We start from the raw sequence: 21385 nt of genomic DNA, 5'->3' as shown, positions 1-21385 counted from the left end.
TACTATCTTAATTTAATATTTGTTGTATACATCACCTATTTTAATAATGATGGGGAACTCGTCCTTGGTAGGAATACTGAGGAGAACGGACCAAAGATGATAGCATAGGTAGGGACAGCACGTTGTGATGACACATGACAGAATCCAGGTCGGGATCTGCCAATTTCCTGCATGGCTGATAATGCATAACTTCGATTAAGTAGCACGGATCTCTATACAAGGAAATTGAACAAGCACGTTTTCTTTGCGATCGAGTTGCGGTGTGTGAATGTTTGTATGTCGGATGGATTTGACATGTCTAAGCTATGGAATTCTATTTTGTTGTAAGATTTTAAATGGAACTGATAGTTCCTACAGGAATTCAACATAAGGATGTAAATTTTTAATAACAAGTTTGTACTCGAAGCTGTTAGCGTGTCTTGAAGTTATGGTACGTATATCACTAGTGTCGTACGGAGTACAGGTTATATGTATATGTCAAATCCGACCCTAAAATGAACAACGCCTTCTCTGATTTTGATACAAAATATCATTGTCTTTTACTTGCTGTAAATTATTCTATTTAATGTTGATTGCCTGGTTTTCCAGCCTTAATGACACTATCTGTGATTCCTGGTCACTTTTGTTATGTAAGTATGGGCATGGCTCAGTATTAAAAATGGTAATCTTCCTCAGGAGGAACCTGAAAAATCCAAGCCATGGGAGAAACCGTGGACAACAGATGAAATAAGGAGAGAGAGTGGCAATTGGAGCCTTGCTGGTGATGCTGGACTTTTGAATCATCTCCAACAGTTTTCACAAGTGGGTGCTTTCCTTGTTTAGCTGAATCTTGAGGATATCAGAAACACTTCACTGGGGTATTTCTTATGTGTTGTTCTGTGTTTGACATACGTAGTACATGTGCTTTGGCAGAAAGTTTAATATCAGTTGTGATACATTGCCTTCTATACAATTTTGGGAGGTACTAATCAGATCTTTTTTAAATGTTTTTAGAACTTGCTTCAAAGAACACACTCTACTGAGGTATCTCTGAATAAATTGATAGAAGAGTTGAAGACTACTTCTACAGAAATAAGCAATGTGACCAACTCTTTCCTGGCTCTTGCCAACACTCAGTTTGTGGAAAACAGGGTGTATGATGATGATGAAAATGAGAACTCTTCAGAAGACAAGAAAGAAGAAGAGAAGGTTAGAAATAAATCCTAGGTCTGTTTTTATCTTAGGGAATATTATGTAGGGTACATTGTTTGTTGTAACCCATTATTTATGCCTTTTAAAGTGAGATAACTGATTGGGTGCTTTTCACATGACAATTTGCCAGTGGCGTATGCTGGAATCAAGACGTGGGCTACCTCTAGACTTAGGTTGCCCCTTTTCGACAGTTGGTATAGTGAACGTCAAGCCTTCAGCGTTTTGAACTGGAGCCAATAGCCAACGGAGAAGTCTGCTGTGTTGTCAAGGCTGCTTCACAAGCTACTGCCCTGGCCTCTGCTACTGCCAATGCTCAACCCCTGATCAGCGGAGATAGTAGCCTAAGGTTTAGCAGATGAAAGTCCGGCTTTTTGGCTAAAAGGATAGAATGCTTGCCTTTGGCCCCGGTTCTAATTTCAGAATCAACTCCCTCATACTGTTAATTCCCCCGGCAAATGCCCTATTATTATTAGCAGTCGTACCCTTCACTGGTTAATTAGCTTCCTTGGGAGATCAGTGGTGGTGTCCGACACATGATCACGGGTTCAATTCCAACCAACAAATGAGAACGCTAAAGCTGAAAGATTGCACTTCAGTTTAGTAGATCTACCTGTAAAAAGAAAACTCTATTACTCGTATAACAGCAGCCGTGTAATGTCTTCCTACAAGGATGTAGAAGTAAACAGAAGTGAAATACCAGCACCCTGTTATCTATATAATTAAGCCAGAAGTATGAGGTGAGGAAGTATATACGATGAGTAACGCATGATTGATAGTTAGTAGTGGCGATCTGATGGACCGAACACACATATAATCTCCCGGTCCCCGCTCATATCGTACACAAGGCACCATTTTACAATGCTTGGTAAAGCTAAAGGTAACACAACAATTTCTAAGTAAGCATTATACATTACAAGCCAACAAATCAATAAAAAACACTTCAGAACTAATTAAACAACTAGAAAATTTCAAATTACAGGCATATGATACCATGCATTCATTCGATATCACCAATATGTACGCCAACATCAAATCTGAAAAAGTTATACCAATCGTTCTAAAAAATTTGCGTACTCACAGCCAACTTAGTCAACTTGAAATAGACGATTTCATACTAATCTTGAAGTTCCTAACTAACAATAATTATTTCATTTTCAACAAAGTAATTTATAAACAGGACGGACTGGCTATGGGTTCACCGGCATCAGGTATCTTAGCTGACATTTATATAGATTTTCTGGAACACACTAAAAATCATAAATAATAAGACATTCAATAATATAGCCGTATGGGCCAGATTTGTAGATGATACATTTATAATAATGGAACAACGCACTACCGATGCCCCTTCCACCTTAATATATTTCAACAGCATCGACAATGATATCAAATTTACAATAGAATCCGAAAGTAATAAACCCCTAAATTTTTTAGATCTAACCATTACCAGGCGCCCATCCTCTTTTGAATACAAAATCTACAGAAAACCGGCACACACAGCCACGACCATCAAACACGACTCTGAACATCCTCCTAGTCATAAAAGAGCTACATACAATAATTTAATACAGAGAGTATTTAATGTACCCTTGTCCAGTATAGAACGTAAAAAAGAACTCAACACTATACGCAAGATCGCATCCTACAACAAATGTTTTATAGAACGCATCATTTATAAATTTAAACACCAACCCAAGACTAAATTGCAAAAAGAAACGCCCAAAACAAAAACATATGCTACTTTCACCTTTAACTCTGACATCTTCCGATTAACCAATATTAAAAAAAAAAGAAATGTCAATATTGCCTTCAAAACTAACAATAGAAATTTAGATATTTTCTACAATTCCAAATCGGTTAATATACAAAAGCCATTTGATAGATCAGGTGTATATAGGTTTCATTGCAATGACTGTACCAGTGTTTACCTTGGACAGACTGGGAGATCATTTAATATCAGATACAATGAACATGTCAATGCCATAAAATATAGAAAATTTTTGGCAATAGGCCAGCACATACAGGAATACAAACACAATTTTTACAGTATCAACAAGGACTTGGACATCATCGAAACAATAAATAAAGGCCCACTCTTAGACCTAACGGAGCAATGTTACATTACTCTAGATCAATATTACAATCCCAATTAGAATCTAAATGATATTTTGGAAAAACCCACAATTTTATTTGACATGCTTATTTCATTGATTAATAGTTTAAAAATTCCTAAAAATCAATCAGTACATAAAATATTATGTTGCGCGCTAGCTTACTATCCCCGTAAAGCCCACGCCCCCCTGACACACAGATACTCGCGACCGCAACCTCTCCTACTTCCCCTTCCCCTACATAATACGCCCCCCTCACAGCTGGGCCAGCCGGCTGTCGTTTGACATTCAGCATTTGTTCCTCACTCTTTCTACACGCTGTTACATTCAACCTGAGGCGAGTTTCATATCTTAAATTCTTTCCTATAGTACCGCGTTTCATTCTCAATAACTCATACACAATTTGCAATTTCCTTTTTAGATCCGTGCTTGTTCGAGATTAATACTAATTACTGCCCGCTTCCACCTGGCATATAAAATAATATTCAAGATCTCAACCATAGTTTCGGCCTCAGCCATACAGTTATTTATCTTGAAAAAATACTACGAAGCAAGGTTCAAATACTAAAATAAGATTAAACATATCAGAAATCTGCAACTCCCTATATTAGTCAAACATAGACTGTTTTGTCAATAATTTTTAAGAAAGAAGAACCTGTATATATTATCAAACAGTATAAGTCGCATATCATGAGGAACAAAAAAACTGTGCTTTAATAATGGCAGATGTTTTGTAGAATCATTTATCAATTTTATATGAACTTCCTGTACATCAACTACACAAAATTAGAGACTTTGTCAATCACATAAAAAACAATTTTAGACGCACCAAATAATACTGTATTTTTAAAAAAGATATGTTACTTGTATAATACAATGGGTCAATGTTATCTAGCCATTTTTAATGTTTTTCATGTAGAATAGGACTTGCTGTTAAAAAACTGTGGTTTAAAATGGCAAATGCTCTGTAGAATCACTTATCAATTTCATATGAATTTCTTGTACATAAGCTACACCAAATCATAGACTTTTTCAATCATATACAAAATAATTTTAGACGCACCAAATAATACTGTATTTTTTCAAAAAAGACATGTTATTTGTATAGTACAATGGGTCAATGTTATCTAGTTATTTTTAATGTTTTTCATGTAGAATAGGACTTGCTGTTAAAAGTATGCCAAGCATACATTCTATACTGATTCTATAGCATATTTTTACTTTTTTGAATGTTCCTTGCTATTAAACTTTCAATGGCTGATGATGGCATAGTGGATTGCCGAAACCGGTCCCAAAGATGTATTTTACAATAAGTTAAATAAATATGTGATGTTCTAAACGTACCGTTATGATAATGTATTGAATAGGTGGAATCTTTAGCTTTACCAAGCATTGTAAAATCTTGAGTCAATACGGACAAAAAATGTTTTTAATACTAAACAAGGCACCATGCCGCGCAAAGTGAGTGGAGGGGAGAAGGACGAGAGTCTGGGCTGCAATATCAGTCTCCGATGCCTTGCTCTCAGAAATACGTGTGACGTTTTTCTCACTGCTTTCAAGTTTTGTAAATGGAGCAATGTGTCAGATGCTTACATTATAATGTGCTTTACACTTCCATCATTCTCAATTGAGGTTTGAGCTTGATAGCCCTCAGTATATGCCACTGCAGTTTACTGTTAGTAATGGGGAGAAAAAATTGTCATTATTTAACGTTGAAAAATTAATTTGTAAAATAAAAATCTAGGATAATATATAGATATTTTGACCAAAAAATAGGTTGCTCGTTTCAGAAGGAATTTTTGAGTTCTGTCATGTTTTCACATTTTCAGTTTATTGCTTTCCTTTTTTCTTTTTTAATTATTACTGTAAAGAAATTCTTATTCTATAATTGGAAATAGTAGTCACAATGAACTTTTGAAGAAATAAGCATTTTATTACATCAGCAAATGCACACTAGTGAACTATTTCAAACTAATAGTCACTGAAGTTCCTTAATTGGGTAATGTTTATTATGATTTTATATAGTACTTATGCTTGAATGGATACCTAAGTGGTTTCATATTCAATATCATTTGTACCTTGGTATTTTTGTCAAGCCTATTTCCTGCAAGAGATTTAATATCAGACTGGAGCTATGAACTGTGAAGATCCCGAATTAGAAATTAATTGATAGTTCAACAAGTGTTAAAAACTTGATTGTCATTCATTGGTTAGGAAGGAGAAAATCATGCAAAAATGTGAAACAATGCCGTAAGTATCAGAGAGGTGAGATCCTTCCTCTATGCTTGCCAAGGACCCACCAGCATATGCCTAGAAGCATTCTTCCTTACATAAAAAAAATACCATATTTACGTGAATAATCCCCGCCACCAAATAATCCCTGCACTCTAACTTTAGGAAGGCTGATTTTGAAAAAAAGTGCAAACATTGACGCAAATTAAACCCACACTCCAATTTCGTGCCTCAATTTTTAAAAGAAAATATGCGGGTGTTATTCGCGTAATTACGGTAAAATAAAACTGAGAATATGTCTATCTGTGAAATGCGACCATTTTCTGTGCTCCTATTGGCTGGAGAGGAGAGTGTGACATGCGATGGCGTGCACTGGGTGCAACTGCAGTATGTGGGAAGTTAATTTATTAACGATTTATTAAGCAATTCAGTCGTTGTAGAGTTTGTGACAGTTAAAGTGTGGGGAAGCAAATTCATTTTAGTGAGCCAGAAATATGCTTGCAAGTTTTATGCGCTCGGCCAAGTAGGGTAAGGTACATTTTTTTTTGTGTGTGTGTAAAGCACAAGAAGAAAGGGTTACAATCTATTGTCATTGCTTTTCAGCTTAATGACTGCAAGAGCTGCCATTGTTTAAAATTATAAAAATGACACTTGCTGTGTTAGTAAAGATAAAGTCTAGGTTGAATCACCGTCATTTGTGAATATTTCCTTTTGAGCAGTATTTAGTTTAATTGTGCTATTAGTCACTTTTAAGCCCTTAATTTAAAACAGACTTTCCTCATTTTCCCATTAAAATAACTAATGTAGACCACACAACATGTCAAGCATAAATATATATACTGCCGAAAGGAAAATAATGCAACATGCTCAAGGACCGTGTTCAGTAGCACCAGGGTGCAATATGTGTATACTGAGGGGTTGTGTTAGTGATTCATTTGTCACAGACATCGGTGATCAGATGGTGCTCAGGAGGCTTGTATGTGCACACTCTGTTTTGACTGCAGGCAGTAACTGTGCCGAGGTTTGAGATGAACAGTGTTCATAACATTCATTCTAACGTACAAGTACAGTAGAAGTCCGATAGTCCGGTACGTTCGGGACCGGCCCGGTGCCGGATTACCGAAAATGCCGGACTATCGGGCGGTACCTCTTATTACGATAGGTTAAGTCGTACAGTAAAAACAGCTGTAACACGGCGTTTTGAAGTAAAATGTCGATCAGCAGAATCATTAGTTTAATAACTTTAGCTCAAAATTAGGGCAGCACCAAATTTTCATTCAACACATTCAGTTTACATACATGTACTGTACTGTAATACGGATCCTAGATCGCAAGAAAAAATACTGTAGCGAAAAGATCTCGGTATCAAAACAATGAATTGAACCTGTGTGTGGTGATAGCCAACAATGCCGATTGTGTCTAACAATAGCAGACCCGTAGTGGACACTTTCGGGTGGTTTCGAACCGTGCCATGCACTTTAACTGTCCCAAACATAAGAAAAACAAAACATAAAATAATCCTGGAATCGTGCTGGACCATCGGACGTTCCGGACTGTTGGATGCCGGTCTAATGGAATTCTACTGCATGTCCCGCCGATGAGTATGTGCTCCTGTTGAACAACTGCAGCCATTTGAACAGGGTTGCATTGCGGGCATGCGGGAAGCTGGATGGACGTATCGACTGATTGCTGCACATGTTGGGCACAATGTATTAGTGGTGTGTCGCTGCTTTCAGCAGTGGTCTGTGGAACATTCCCACACCCGTAGACCAGACTCCGAACGATCCGCATAGTACAGATGCACGTCAAGATCAAGCATTGTGCGAGCAACTTTGGCTGACCGAACATCATCCAGGAACGAAATCCGGTCACATGCTGCACCTGCTGTCTCACCAAGGACCATAGGGAACTGTCTGCTTGCAGCAGGATTACAATTACGTGTGCCTCTGACCAGGCTACCACGACACCGCCAAGCACAGCTACTCTGGTGTTGTGAAAGAGTCGAGTGGAGAGGGGAATGGCACTTTGTTGTCTTAAGTGATGAGAATAGGTTCTGTCTGCATGCAAGTGATGGACGTACACATGTATGGCGTAGACCTAGTGAGTGGCCTATTCCAGAGTGCATTCGCCCACAATACCCGGGTCGCACTTCAGGCTCCTTGGTGTAGGAGAGGCCATCATTTACAACTTGCAGTCACAGTTGGTGTTTCTGCAGGGCTATGTAACCAGTGCCCGCTATATTGCACAGGTTGTTGTCCCCGTGCTACTGCCGTTTCTTTGATGGGAAGGTGATGTGCATTTTTAGCGGGACAAAGCACGTCCACAAACAGCTGCTGCGACACAACATGCTCTACGTAGTGTACAACAACTGCCCTGGCCAGCAAGATGACCGGATCTCTCGCCAATTGAACATGTATGGGACACAATGAAGTGGGAACTTAATGCGCTCTCTAAAGCCTGCAAGAACACTTGTCAAATTGCATCAAAAGATGCTTGGGACAATGTATTGCAGAATGCCATTCGGCACCTTTATGATCGCGTGCATGCGTGAATATATGCCTGCATTGCCACCAGAGCGGGGTACGCTGTGTACTGAAGCGGCTGATTGGGTGCCCTTTACTGTGATGTGTGTTTCATTTGGTTCGAATATGTAATCATATAGGCCTATTCCTGCAGTGATGAACTACCTGTCACCTTGCTTGTGAATAAAATGACCTTGTCCTTGAGGATGTTGCATTTTTTTTTTCCTGCACTGTATTTATAACTTAAACTTAACCCAAGTGGTTTAAAAATTCTTAAGGGTACAATTTTAGGTAGGTTGCATTGACAATAATATTTAGCAGTAAGATATATAACATTTTTTCTCGCTACCGCAGGGATGATGATGCTGATTATTATTATTATTATTATTATTATTATTATTATTATTATTATTATTATTATTATTATTATTATTATTATTATTATTATTATTATTATTATTATTGTTGTTGTTGTTGTTGTTGTTGTTGTTGTTGTTATTATTATTATTATTATTATTATTATTATTATCATCATTATTATTATTATTATTATTATTATTATGTTATTGGCTTTGAGTCCCACTAACTACTTTTATGGTTTTTGTAGATGGCCAAGGTGCCAGAATTTAGTCCTGCAGGAGTTCTTTTACATGCCAGTAAATCTGCCAATACAAGGCTGGCGAATTTGAGCTCCTTCAAATACCACTGGACTGAAAGCAAAGATCGAACCTGCCAAGTTGGGGTCAGTAGACCAGTGCCTCAACCGTATTTTTCTTCTTTCGTTTCTGCCAACTATGGGCCACATTAATTCAAATTCAGCTTTATCTGTATCTGGGCTTTAATCCTTGTCCAGTACTCCTTTATCGTTTCACTCTGCAATCTTTCTTCTGTCCATGGCGCTTGGGTATGGGATCTAACTTTTTCTTGAAACCTATTCATGGCCTTGATCCTTGACTTGTAAGCATCCTTGTTGCTGATTTCTGTTCCTTGTATTCCCATTTCTTCCAGATCCTTCCTCACTTCCTGTTACCAGCGCACACAGTAGTTTGCCTGATCTCAAAAAAATCTTATCTGATTGGTCAGTCTTCCTGGGTTCATTCTGTAGATATGTCCGAAGAACATGGCCCTCCTCTTCCAGATGGTATCTGAGATCTTTTCCGTCATGAGATATAATTTTTGGTTTCTTTCGTTTTGTATGATCCAACTTCTGTTTTTTGGGACCCCAGTATCTTCCTCAGAATCTTTCTCTCCACTAGTTCCAACTTCTTGGCCAATCCTGTTTTTATCAGGTTCAAACATTCAGCTACATATAAAGCCTCTGTCTGGTAGTTTCTTGAGTTTTGCATTGATCGAGATGTTTTTCTTGTTGTAAGTGTTCATAGTTAGTTTATATTCCAAATGCATCTTGCTGATTCTTGATAACAGTGGCTTTTTTTCTGACAGGTTATTGTCTATCCACTGTCCCAGATATTTGAATTTCTCCACTTCCTGAATCCTTTCTCTCTCAACTGTCATCCATCTGGGTGCTGTTTTGATGTTGGTCATGTATTAGTGTCTTCTCGAAGGAGATCCGTAGGCCTTCCTTGCTTTTTCCTAGGGTTGGGCAATTTGGTTCCGTGCCGCCTCTATTGACTCTGACAGGACCACAATGTCATCCGCAAAGTCTAAACAGTCAACTCCAATTCCTTTGTTCATGCATCCCATTCGTATACCACCCATTCCTTGCATTTTGCAGCTCCACTCTCTAATCACTTCATGAAGAACACAGTCTAATGGAAGGGGAGATAATACATCTCCCTATCTGACCCCTGTTTGAATCCCAAAAGATTCCAATAGGATCCCTTTGAACTTGACCTTGGATGTTGTGCCAGTCACTGGCTGTTTAATGAGTTCTCTTATCTTCCTATCTAGACCCATTTCTTCTAGGATATGAATCATTGTTTCCATTTCTACCGAATCGCAGACCTGCAGATCTTATATGTTACTGGTAGTAGTGATATTCCCTGTAATTGTTATCTGTCTTGTCTTCTTTCTTGTGTACCAGCGGTGATATCCATCCATCTGGCACCATCTCCTCTTCCCAAATCTTGCTCAGGATTCTTGTATATTTCAACGGTTGCTCTATCATTGGCATATTTCTAAAGGATATTCTCATATTTGAGCCCATATTGAAATTCAATGTAAATGTTAAAATACAAGTGTTTATTTGTAAGTTCACCTATTCAATACATAAAATACATTTATAATTAGGACTTCATCCTTGTTATAAATTCTATACTTGGTACATGTTTTGCCCATCTACCAGGCATCATCAGCCATAATAATGTCTCAAGGTTAGGTCAGGATCCTGGCTTTAATCTTTATAAGTTATTTGTTAAAACTAATTTACAAAAAATTATATTGTAATTGAAGATCAGTTATTAGACAGTATATAAAATAACAGCTTGGCTGTGAACAAGAAAATTGACAGTTCTGTACACTTTCAGTTAGATTAATTACAATAAAATTCTTGAATTATTTTTAACACTGAATGTCTAAATCTCAATAGTGTCATTCAGACTTGAAATGATGAATGAAGGCAATTATGTTGTAAAACACTTTAAAGTTTAGGGCAAGAAATCTGGCACCCCCTGCGGGTGGGGGACGCACATGTAGAATACACCCGCGGTATCCCCTGCCTGTGGTAAGAGGTGACTAGAAGGGACCCAAGGGGCTCTCAACTTGGGAGCGTGGGTTGGTGACCACAGGGCACTTAGCTGAGTCTTGGCATTGCTTCCACTTACTTGTGCCAGGCTGCTAACTTTTGTCTATCCTGTCCGACCTCCTTTGGTCAACTCTTGTTCTTTTCTGACCCCGACGGTATTAGATCATTCGAGGCCTAGGGAGTCTTTCATTTTCATGCCCGTCGTGGCCCTTGCCTTTCTTCGTCCGTTACTTCATTTTTCGAAGTGACGGATCCCTTCTTTCTTCTTTTTTCTCTCTCTCTACCCCCTGTGGGTGGGGGACTCAGATGAAAAATACACCCACAGTATCCCCTGCCTGTCGTGAGAGGCGACTAAAAGGGGCGACCAAGGGATGATTGTCTTAGAACAGTGAAACTACTTTTGATTAGTACCATCACGCGGGGAACACCATGGGTCGCCTTTACTTGTGAGTAGTGCCACTATATTAGGTACACAATAGGTTTGTGATTCATAGCAGCAGTGCATGTGGACTGTGGGTTTCCAGTACCCGTGAGTCGTATCCATGTGAGCAACACCACGGGTCTGGGTGTAGCCTGTGAGTTGTACCACTATATGAGTGACACCGTGGGTCTGCATTGCCTGTGATTGGTACCTACTATGTGAGGAACACCACGGGAATACCGGCGCCCGTGATTAGTACACTTAGGTGAGGAACCTCATTTGTTTGCGTTGGCTGTGAGTGGCGCCATTGTGTGAGAAACACCATAGGTCTGCGTTACCTGTACGACGTACAATACTTGTGAGTAGTACCATAATGTTTGGAACACCGTGAGTTTACGCTACCTTTGATTAGTACCGCAACTTGAGAAATACCATGGTTCTACTTTACTACCGATAAGTGCCATTATGCGGGATTGTTGACATAGATATTGGCCCATTTAGACAAGCATCATCGATTCAGGATTGGGCTTTGGAAGCTGTCCCTTGGTCAGTAATATTGTTTCTGGGAATGTGAGGCATTGCACGTCTTATCCACTGATTGTTTTAAATTCATATTCGTCAGTTCATTCCTCATCATCATGTTTTGAATTCTGGTCAGTGGATGAATTTTTTATTATTTTTAAATGGTAATTGCATTTTGTCTCATTTCGTACCATAGGGGGCGATGACCTAGATGTTAGGCCCCTCTAAACAACAATAATCATCAACATCAAGAAATCTGGCTAAAAGTTTCTTTTATTTCCAGAACTTTAAAAATTCTTAAACGTCTTATGGGCCTTCATCTTCACATTACGTACTATGATCTTCACAAGAATTTGTAGGTTCGAATCCCACTATCGGCAGCCCTGAAGATGGTTTTCCGTGGTTTCCCATTTTCACACCAGGCAAATGCTGGGGCTGTACCTTAATTAAGGCCACGGCTGCTTCCTTCCAACTCCTAGGCCTTTCCTATCCCATCGTCGCCATAAGACCTATCTGTGTCGGTGCGACGTAAAGCCCCTAGCAAAAAAAAAAGAATTTGTAGTTTGTTTCCAATAAATTAATTATTGACATAATCTACTGCCGGTGGCTCCAAGTAGCCTACACAATGGCCGCCACCGTATGCACTAGCCATGCGTCTTGATGGGTGTGCTATTTACCAGCTGATGAGCCCAACTTAGCACACAGGGACAAAACGCTGGCAACCAGGAAAGTTAGCTGGAAAATTTATAATGTCCAATAATGGACCATTTATATTGCTATTATAAATTTACTCATTCGGGACAAATATTTCAGGTTCCCTATGGGAATCAACATCTATATCATCTGATGGCCAGGCAGGCATCAATTTTTGGTAATGAGACAAAGTCTCTCATAGTGCATTGGCACTGCCGGTGGCTCCATGTAGCCTAACGCAGTGGCCTCCACGGTATACACTAGCCATGCGTCTTGGTGGGTGTGCTATTTACTAACTGATGAGCCCAACTTAGCACACAAGGGCGAAACGCTGGCAACCAGGAATGAGTTAGCTGGAAAATGTATAATGTCCAATAACGGACCATTTATATTGGTATTGTAATCAACTATGTCGTACTGATGATGTTTGCTATTTAAAGACTTGAAAGTAGTCAGTTGACATTGTAGAGTTTGAGGCTGGTAGTTTTTACAAGAGCGTCGGTTGAAAGGGACAATCCATTTTTAACCTTAGATGTTGAACTAATTGCTGCTGTTTATGCCAATACATGTTGATATGTCTGTAACAAGATAAAACTACGTGAAAATTGTGTGTTGGACCTTGTTTCTAAATGGTGGTGTTAATGGTTCATCATTTACCCCTTTGATTACAGCTAGGTTTTCTGGTGGTATTTACTGCAGCATAATGACTGCTTGCTGCCACGCTTCTACTTCTTGTATTGTAGGATTGAGGAAGTTGTAGCGGGGAGTGAGCCGGGGAGGGAAAGTTGGGCAGAGCTTTGATAACTGGCGTAGCGTGTGGAGGGGAATATTTAGAGGTAATAGAGGAAGAAGTTGTGCCTGTTTGTGTAGTGGGAGTATTAATAGATGTGGGATTGAAAATATTTTTTAAAATACTTTTTTCTAATTTGAGTGTTATTTATAGTTTCAGTATTTGTTCTAATAAAGGGCTTTTTATCTCAATATCATCATTTAAGTTTTTATCTTTATTAAAGTGTTGATCTAAATGGATATAGATATTTTCAAGTTCTGTCATTAATTTGCCCTTTTCAACCCTTGTAATGATTTTTATATCTCTTTCTATTCTAGTGAACTGGTGGCCAGTTTCTTTCATGTGAGAACTCATTGCAGAGTATTTATTTTTTGAGGCATTGAAATGTTCTAGATATCTAGTGAGAAACTTGTAAACTCAAACAACCACAACAATTTTTCGTACATTGGCCAAACTGGTCATAGTTTTTTCCACAGTCTGCAGTAATTCCATAATTTCTTGGATGGTGGTTCACAATGAGTTTTACAAAATAATCTGGTAGGATCTAACTGTTCTCCACATCACTGTGGGCTATTTTTCCTTCTAGGTTTCTGAAGTTCATCTAGCCTACTTAAGGTACACCTGAATGTTTTATACAAGTCCCAGGTGTTATTTTTCTGAAAGTCCTGTTCGATCTGGATCGAGCGTTCTTTCTCATACTTTCTCCTGAGATTTCTGATGATCTTGGCAGTTCTCTTCCTTCTTTCCTGGAACTTCTTCTGGTTTTTGGATGTTTCCGGGGAACATTAATTCACCCAAGCCTTTCGGCGTTCAATTGCCTCATCACCTTCACATGACCACCATGCATGTTTCCTCCTTTTCTCTAGAGGAACAGTAGCAGTATGTCACAGCCTCTTTTAATTGTTCCCATCCCTGATACTGCCTTTTGTTCAATTCTCTTGTGTGTTCTCAGTTTTTGAATGTCAAATTTAGGCATTTGAACTGTGTTACTGCTTTTTCTGGATGATGGAATGATCCTAACTTTGATGTTGGAGAGAAAATTATCTGAATCTAAGTTTGAACCCTCAGGACTTTTACATTTTGGATCCTTTTTTTTTTTTTGCAAGTTTAAAAATTGCTACATGACCAATTTGGAATTCTCCAAGGCTGGGATTGGGAGATATCCATGTTTTCTGTTTTTTCGGGAAGTGTCTGAAGGCTGTTGATTTTATGACCAGATTGAAGGTCTTATTATATTCTATCAGTCGCTCTCCATTTTGATTTGTCCTTTGTGTGCTGGATGAAAATTAAAATCCACAGCCTGTTTCCAGTTATTCGACCGGGTCAGGAATGGAATGAATGAATCCCCCATCTAGTGGCGAGGATAGGAATTGTGCCAGTTGCCGAAGCCTGTCGCACTCCTCTGGGGCAATGATTTTTTTTTTTTTTTGCTATTTGTTTTACGTTGCACCGACACAGATAGGTCTTATGGCGACAATTGGATAGGAAAGGTCTAGGAATGGGAAGGAAGCGGCTGTGGCCTTAATTAAGGTACAGCCCCAGCATTTGCCTGGTGTGAAAATGGGAAACCAAGGAAAACCATCTTCAGGGGTGCTGACAGTGGGGTTCGAACCCACTATCTCCCGGATGCAAGCTCACGGCTGCACGCTCCTAACCACACGGCCAACTCGCCCGGTGGGGCAATGATTAATGAATGACAGATGACATGAAATGATATTGGAGAGTGTTGCCTGAATGAAATATGACGGGGAAAGCCAGAGTGGCCGGAGAATATCCTGTCCTGCCTCCGCTTTGTCCAGCACAAATCTCACATGGAACAACTGAAATTTGAACCACGGAACCCAGAGGTAATAGGCCGGCGCGCTGCCGCCTGAGCCACGGAGGCTCACTGTGGGCTGGATATTCTCCAATAATGTTTTTGAATGTCCTTTTTCTTCCCAGTTGTGGATTAAAATCCCAAGGAGTATGATCACTTTGTTAGTTGGTACAGTGGATATTGTTTCCTCCAAATCTTCCCAGAAGTTCTCTACTTTTTCTGGATTTGTTTTTTTACTCTCATTCATGGGTGCATGTGCGTTGACTAGCGTGTAGAGCTTATTTGCTCCTTTGAAAGCTAGGGTGGGAATTCTGCAGTTTCGAGAAGTGAAGTCTGTTATTGCTTCTAGGATTCTTTTATTTACTGTGAAACCCTTTCCCAGGTGAGGTATGTTTTTCATCACTCTCTTGCCCGGTTTTCCTTTCTAAATTCTATACCCTTCTGATTCAAAAGCTGACTCGTCTGTGAACCTGGTCTCCCGTAATGCTGTTATCAGGATACTGTATTTTGTTTGGATAAGGTTGCAGTGAGATGTTTGAGTTTTCCAGCTTTGAGGAGTGAATTGACATTGAATGTTGCAAAGTGAGCTACTCCTTTGCTCTTTAATCTCTCGCATACTGGTGTGAGCTCCCCTGAATCCAAAGGCTCGCTGACGATGTTCTTGACAACGGTGAATTTCTTACCACCTTTCCATCATGCTGAGTAGTCGAATGATTATTATTATTATTATTATTATTATTATTATTATTATTATTATTATTATTATTATTATTATTATTATTTCCAAAGTTCAGACATCAACAATATTAATATTAAACCAACTGGCATACCATTATAATGAGAAAGAACAACCATATGATAAATTCAAGTCCAAAAGGAAATCTAAACCATTAACTAATACATCTTTCTTATTATTAAACTCCATCCAGGATGGAAATACTGCAGATCTGTCTACGCTTGAGTGATATTTAACTCTGCCGGGCTGAGTGACTGACGGTTAAGGTGCTGGTTTTCTGAGCCGAAGTTGGCAGGTTCGATCCAGGCTCAGTCCGGTGGTATTTGAAAGTGCTCAAATACGTGAGCCCCTTGTCAGTAGATTTACCGACACATAAAAGAACTCCTGTGGGATAAAATTTTGGCACCTCGGCATCCCCGAATACTGTAAAAGTTGTTAGTGGGATGTAAACTAATAACTATTATTATTATTATTAATATTATTATTATTATTATTATTATTATTATTATTATTATTATTATTATTATTATTATTATTATTATTATTGATATATTTTACTGTGTTTTGAGCACTAACACTTGATCAACAAATATCACATTTCTGTTCAAATTATTTACATAACAAGGAATAAAATCGAGAACATGCTCAAGTTTTCTTTCTCTTAACCCCATAAAGGAGAAAATACTGTTAATTCCCTTGACCTTAAAGGAGGTATGCTAAGAATTTCACCCTAATTAATAAAGAGAACAAGAAACAAGAAAGAAGGGAGGAAGCAAGATAGATGTTGGAATCGAAGAGAGTGAAAGAGTCTGAGGTTAAACAGTGATAGCAAAATTTAGATGATGAAAGTACACAGTGCATACAGCAGAATCTCTACTAAAGCGAAACAAGTTAAGAAACTTGTCTTTCAAAGTTTATCACTAAATTTGACACATAATGATTTTGTCCTACCATTTCCAGAAAGTTCTGTATCTGCAGTTTGCATAACTGGCTCAATAAACTTCAAAAGCAAACTAGGGAGTACATGCAGACTGTTGATGTACCACATCATTGTTCTTGCAACTCTCAAAGCCAATAATTTTGTGTTGTGAAATAAGTGAAATTTTAGAGAAACGTACAGGTCAGTATGCGAAAAAGAAATGGTTCCATTGAAAGGAATGGGGCTCCCTGCAGTAGAAAGAGACGTGATATATTGAAGAAGTACTTCTCCTGAACTCTCACCTCATATTACATAGATACATGATCATGTTGAAATGTTAAATTGAAATAATAAATATGGTAGTTCAACCTATTCAATACAAGTAAATAAGAGGTGTAGAGATTACATTCTTATTTTATTAAATGTGGAAATGGTACCAGCTTCGACCCCGGTCTGGGTCATCATCAGCCGATTGTAACTCGAAAAACAATGCATAAGTAAGAAAGAAGTTAACGGTCAAGTCCACACAATATCAGTTGAAGAGGCGATATAAAAATGACATTAAATTCACCCTCGAATCAGAACACAACAAAACTCTTAATTTTCTAGACTTAACCATTACTGGACATCCTTCTTCTTTATCTTACAAAATTTTCAGAAAACCAACCCAAACTGCAACCACAATACGACAAGATCCTTCGCACCCTCAAGCACATAAACGCGCTACTTATAACAGCCTAATTTTCCGTGCCTTCAACACCCCTATGTCTAAAAAAAGATTTAAATAATGAATTAAACACCATCCGTAACATCGCTAAATTCAATGGCTATAACAACTTCATAAACCGTATCATCAACAAATTCAAACACCGTCCTAAAACTACTTTATCTAAAGACAAAACCAAACCCACTGCATTTTCCACTTTCACTTTCACTCAAGAAGCTTATAAAATAACTAATGTTCTTAAAAAACATAACATGAAAATTTCCTTTAGAACCAATAACAGAAATTTTTATATATTACACAACTCTAAATCACTAAATAAATCTAATGCTTTTTCAAAATCTGGAGTGTACAGATTCAAATGTAACAACTGCAGCTCCTCATACATTGGTCAAACTGGCCGCAACTTCAACATCAGATACTCCGAACACATCAACGCCATTAAATACAACAGATTCTCCGCCATAGGACAACACATACATGACTCCAAGCACAATTTCACCAATATTGAAAAAGACATGAAAATACTTAAAATCATTAACAAAGGCCCCCTCTAAAACACTACTGAAAATTGTTTTATTCACCTTGACCAATACTTCAACCCCAATTCCAACTTAAACGACATTTCTGAAAAACGCAACATCCTATTTGACTTCCTAATTATTCTTAAAAATTTTAAATTTCAGAACCTGAATTCAATTTTCCATGCCTTACAAAGTTCCTATCCACATTTTGTACCTCCAGTAATCCACCCTAAACTACCCCTCCTTCATCCCTATCTTATCCTTTCTCACCACCTTTTAAACCCTTTTAATCTTTTCTTATCCACTAATCTTCTTTCTTTATTAATTTATCCTATTTTTCTTTTCACCTGTAAAAAAAAAAAAAAGCTACATTGCCACCTTCATTTTGGGCCGTCACTTTCAAATTTAAACTCGTGCCTTACGTCCGCCAACTTTGACTACTTCAGTCACGATCTGAATTTTTTATATTCAAGAAATAGCGCACTGTGCATACACGTTTTCATTTGTTTCCGGTATTGCGCTTTTTACCATTTTTTCTATTCACTATTGTTTTTTCACGTCACTGTTCTAAAAATCTTCAAGATCATAATTACGTATTCAGTTATATTGAATCGTATTATAAGTATATATATATATATATATATATATATATGTGCACATTTTCGTGAACTAAGCAAATACTTGATCATTAATCTATCCTTCAATCTCCGTCAGCGTATGAAACTACAGCACGTGATGTTGTAAACATCGCGCCGATCTTCTGGAGCTTGCAAGTTACTTCGGTTGAGCTGCTCGTCTTCGGCTTCTTCATGACTTTATATCTTCATATTTGGATTGTGTTGTGACTTTGTGCCTGACGGTGTATGCAGTCTGGCTCATTTATCTGTTCTCTGCTTTTCGTGAACATTGTGAAACAGTGCCAAACATAGTGTGTGCCGTGCTGATGCTTGGAAGATTACGCATTACTTCTTTTAAGTGACTTACATTCCACTTCGTCTGAATTTTACAGTGCCTACCGCCGTCATTTTTATATCGCCTCTTCAACTGATAGTGTGTGGACTTGACCGTTAACTTCTTTGTTACTTATGCATTGTTTTTTCGAGTTACAATCGGCTGATGATGACCCAGACTGGGGTCGAAACCGGTACCATTTCCACTTTTAATAAAGTAAGAATGTAATCTCTACATCTCTTATTTACTTGTATTGAATAGGTTGAACTACCATATTTATTATTTCAATTTAACTGTGATACTTTTCAATACAGAACAATGACATTTTTATCTTTAAATACATGTTGAAATGAGAAACCAGCTCTTCTACAATAAAGTAGTCTACTTGAATTTCGAGATGGACAGGAACTAGCTATTGGCAGGATGAGCTTCTATTTATATAGAGAGAGGGAGACTGACAATAAAACAGTAAAAGCAGCTGATGTGAGCACATCATAGGATGATGTCAGCAGCAGGCAGATGGTTCAAAGAGTGGACAGTCAAGAACAGGCTATGTTACGGGTTGGGGGCTGCATATGCAATCGTCTGTAGGGTGTGGTTCAAAATGGAAGTGGAATATGAAGATGAATAAAGGTAAGACATATATCACTTAAGGCTGTTATCACTACACAGATTACAATATATACCACAGAGCCCTGAAAAAAATCCCCTGGTCTTTTTGGTTTGTTTGCACTTTCGTGAGGTGTAATTTCTTCTTTCTTCATGGTAGCTGGAGGAGAAAGGTGACAAAATCCAAAACAGCACATGGAGTAAAATCAGTGGTGGCACCAACTGGGAGACGAAGTTGTTAACACAAAGTTTACGAAACGGGGCGCAACCATTAATGCAGACTTTTACTACCAAATGCTGATCTCATTGCGCAAGGCCTTAAAGAACAGCAGATGGGGAAAGTTAAGCAAAGGCATTTTCATTCATGACAATGAAACGGCACAAAAATTGTGCACAGTGGTTTCAGTGGGAGGTATGAGAGCATCTGGCGTACAGTCTGGATCTTGCACCATGTGATTTCCATGTGCTTGACAAACTAAACGAACATCTGAATGGAACAAGGCTTGCCTGTGATGAACAAGTTCAAACAACAGTTCTCTGGTTCCTGGATCCAGGAACAGATTTCTGTTGTCATGGAATTTGAACAATTGGTAGAACATTCCGAAGAATGTTTACAAAGACTGTGTGACTGTTGAAATGTAGTATGGTAATCTGTGTTCCTTCATACTGTACTGTGTAACTCAATAAAAGTTCACTAACCTCCCATAATGATGTATAACAATTTTTATAAAGGTGCTTTGTCTTGTACAGTCTTCTTTTGAAAGTTGTGTTTGTACTATGGTGTAAGAAGAAGTAAGATACAATCGGTTGATGAATCTCGGTGCTATTTGTTTGATATCCAGTCAGAGTACGCTTCATCAGTGTGGAAATCAGTCTTCACCACGTTCTAACAATTACGTTTCACAATTAGAGAGTTTTCTGATGTTCTCACCTAATCAATACTATATATGTTGTAAAATTTATTTACATTAAATTTTAAGACTGTAATATATAACAAACTCAAAGAAAGCGGTTTCTAATTATTTATTTATTTATTTCATGTGGAAAAGTTAAGGCTCATGGCCCTCTATTACAATACCCACATAATATCTAAAATAAACTTCAGAAAACAGTATAATGAAAAAATAAAATAAAAATCCATTCATACTGGCATTCACGCAAGCTGGTTATATATTTAATAGGTAATGTCAGCAAGACCACTTGAAAGAAGCTAAAGAGGTGCTATTCCTAACACTGACTGGAAAGGGATTCCATAGCCTTGCACCAGACATTTGAAAGGAGCAGTTATATGATGATGAGCGATGCACAGGAATTGAGAGTGTAGTAGTCGATCGTGTGTTATATTCATGAAAGGAGGAGAGTAAATTAAACTTTAAAGATAAATACTGAGGTTTAGATTCATTCAACAGACGAAATATGAGAGCTGTAAAGATATCTAGTTTATTGATTTTTAACCAGGAGAGTATTTTATAATAGGGGGTGATATGAGGTGAAAATTTAATTGAAAATATAAACCTAATGGATGAGTTCATTCCCCTCTGTAATTTCAATATTTGTTCCATGGTGGCATCTATCATTACAATATCACAATTAAATATAGCAAATACGAGTTTAATTTTCATGCTTAGTGGAAGAAGTGATTGGCGAGTTTTGAGAGGGTGAAGTGACGAGTGAATGACGACCTCGCCTCTCACCACTGCTCTCCACCGGCAGCCCAGTATCTATTAGCGGCTTATAGGATTTACTACATCTACTGTAGCGAGAGTTGCCAAATAGTCTACTGCACTCAACACAGAGGAAGAGTAAAGACTGAATAGAGTGTGAAAGAAAGTGGTTTGGCAACCTCTCCAGACCAAACAAGGATCACTTAGAATTCATTAATTCAGCAGGGCGCAGGGTGTGATAGACTGCTGGCTTCCA

The 21385-nt window shown here is 38.2% G+C and overlaps 1 protein-coding gene across 1 annotated transcript in view; it reads left to right on the top strand.

Annotated features, from left to right (window-relative positions):
* The first annotated feature begins 263 nt into the window (after positions 1–263).
* FAM21 (Family with sequence similarity 21) overlaps positions 264–21385 on the top strand; it is a 205746-nt gene continuing 184624 nt past the window's right edge. Inside the window, exons 1-3 of the mRNA XM_067135340.2 lie at positions 264–430; positions 676–801; positions 994–1188. Coding sequence (XP_066991441.2) covers positions 428–430; positions 676–801; positions 994–1188 — 324 coding nt within the window. The 5' untranslated portion in view covers positions 264–427. The remainder of the gene's footprint in view (positions 431–675; positions 802–993; positions 1189–21385) is intronic.

The sequence above is a fragment of the Anabrus simplex genome, chromosome 1 (assembly GCF_040414725.1).
Source record: "Anabrus simplex isolate iqAnaSimp1 chromosome 1, ASM4041472v1, whole genome shotgun sequence".
Taxonomy (NCBI): Eukaryota; Metazoa; Arthropoda; class Insecta; order Orthoptera; family Tettigoniidae; genus Anabrus; species Anabrus simplex.
This window is presented reverse-complemented; position numbering and strand designations above follow the sequence as displayed.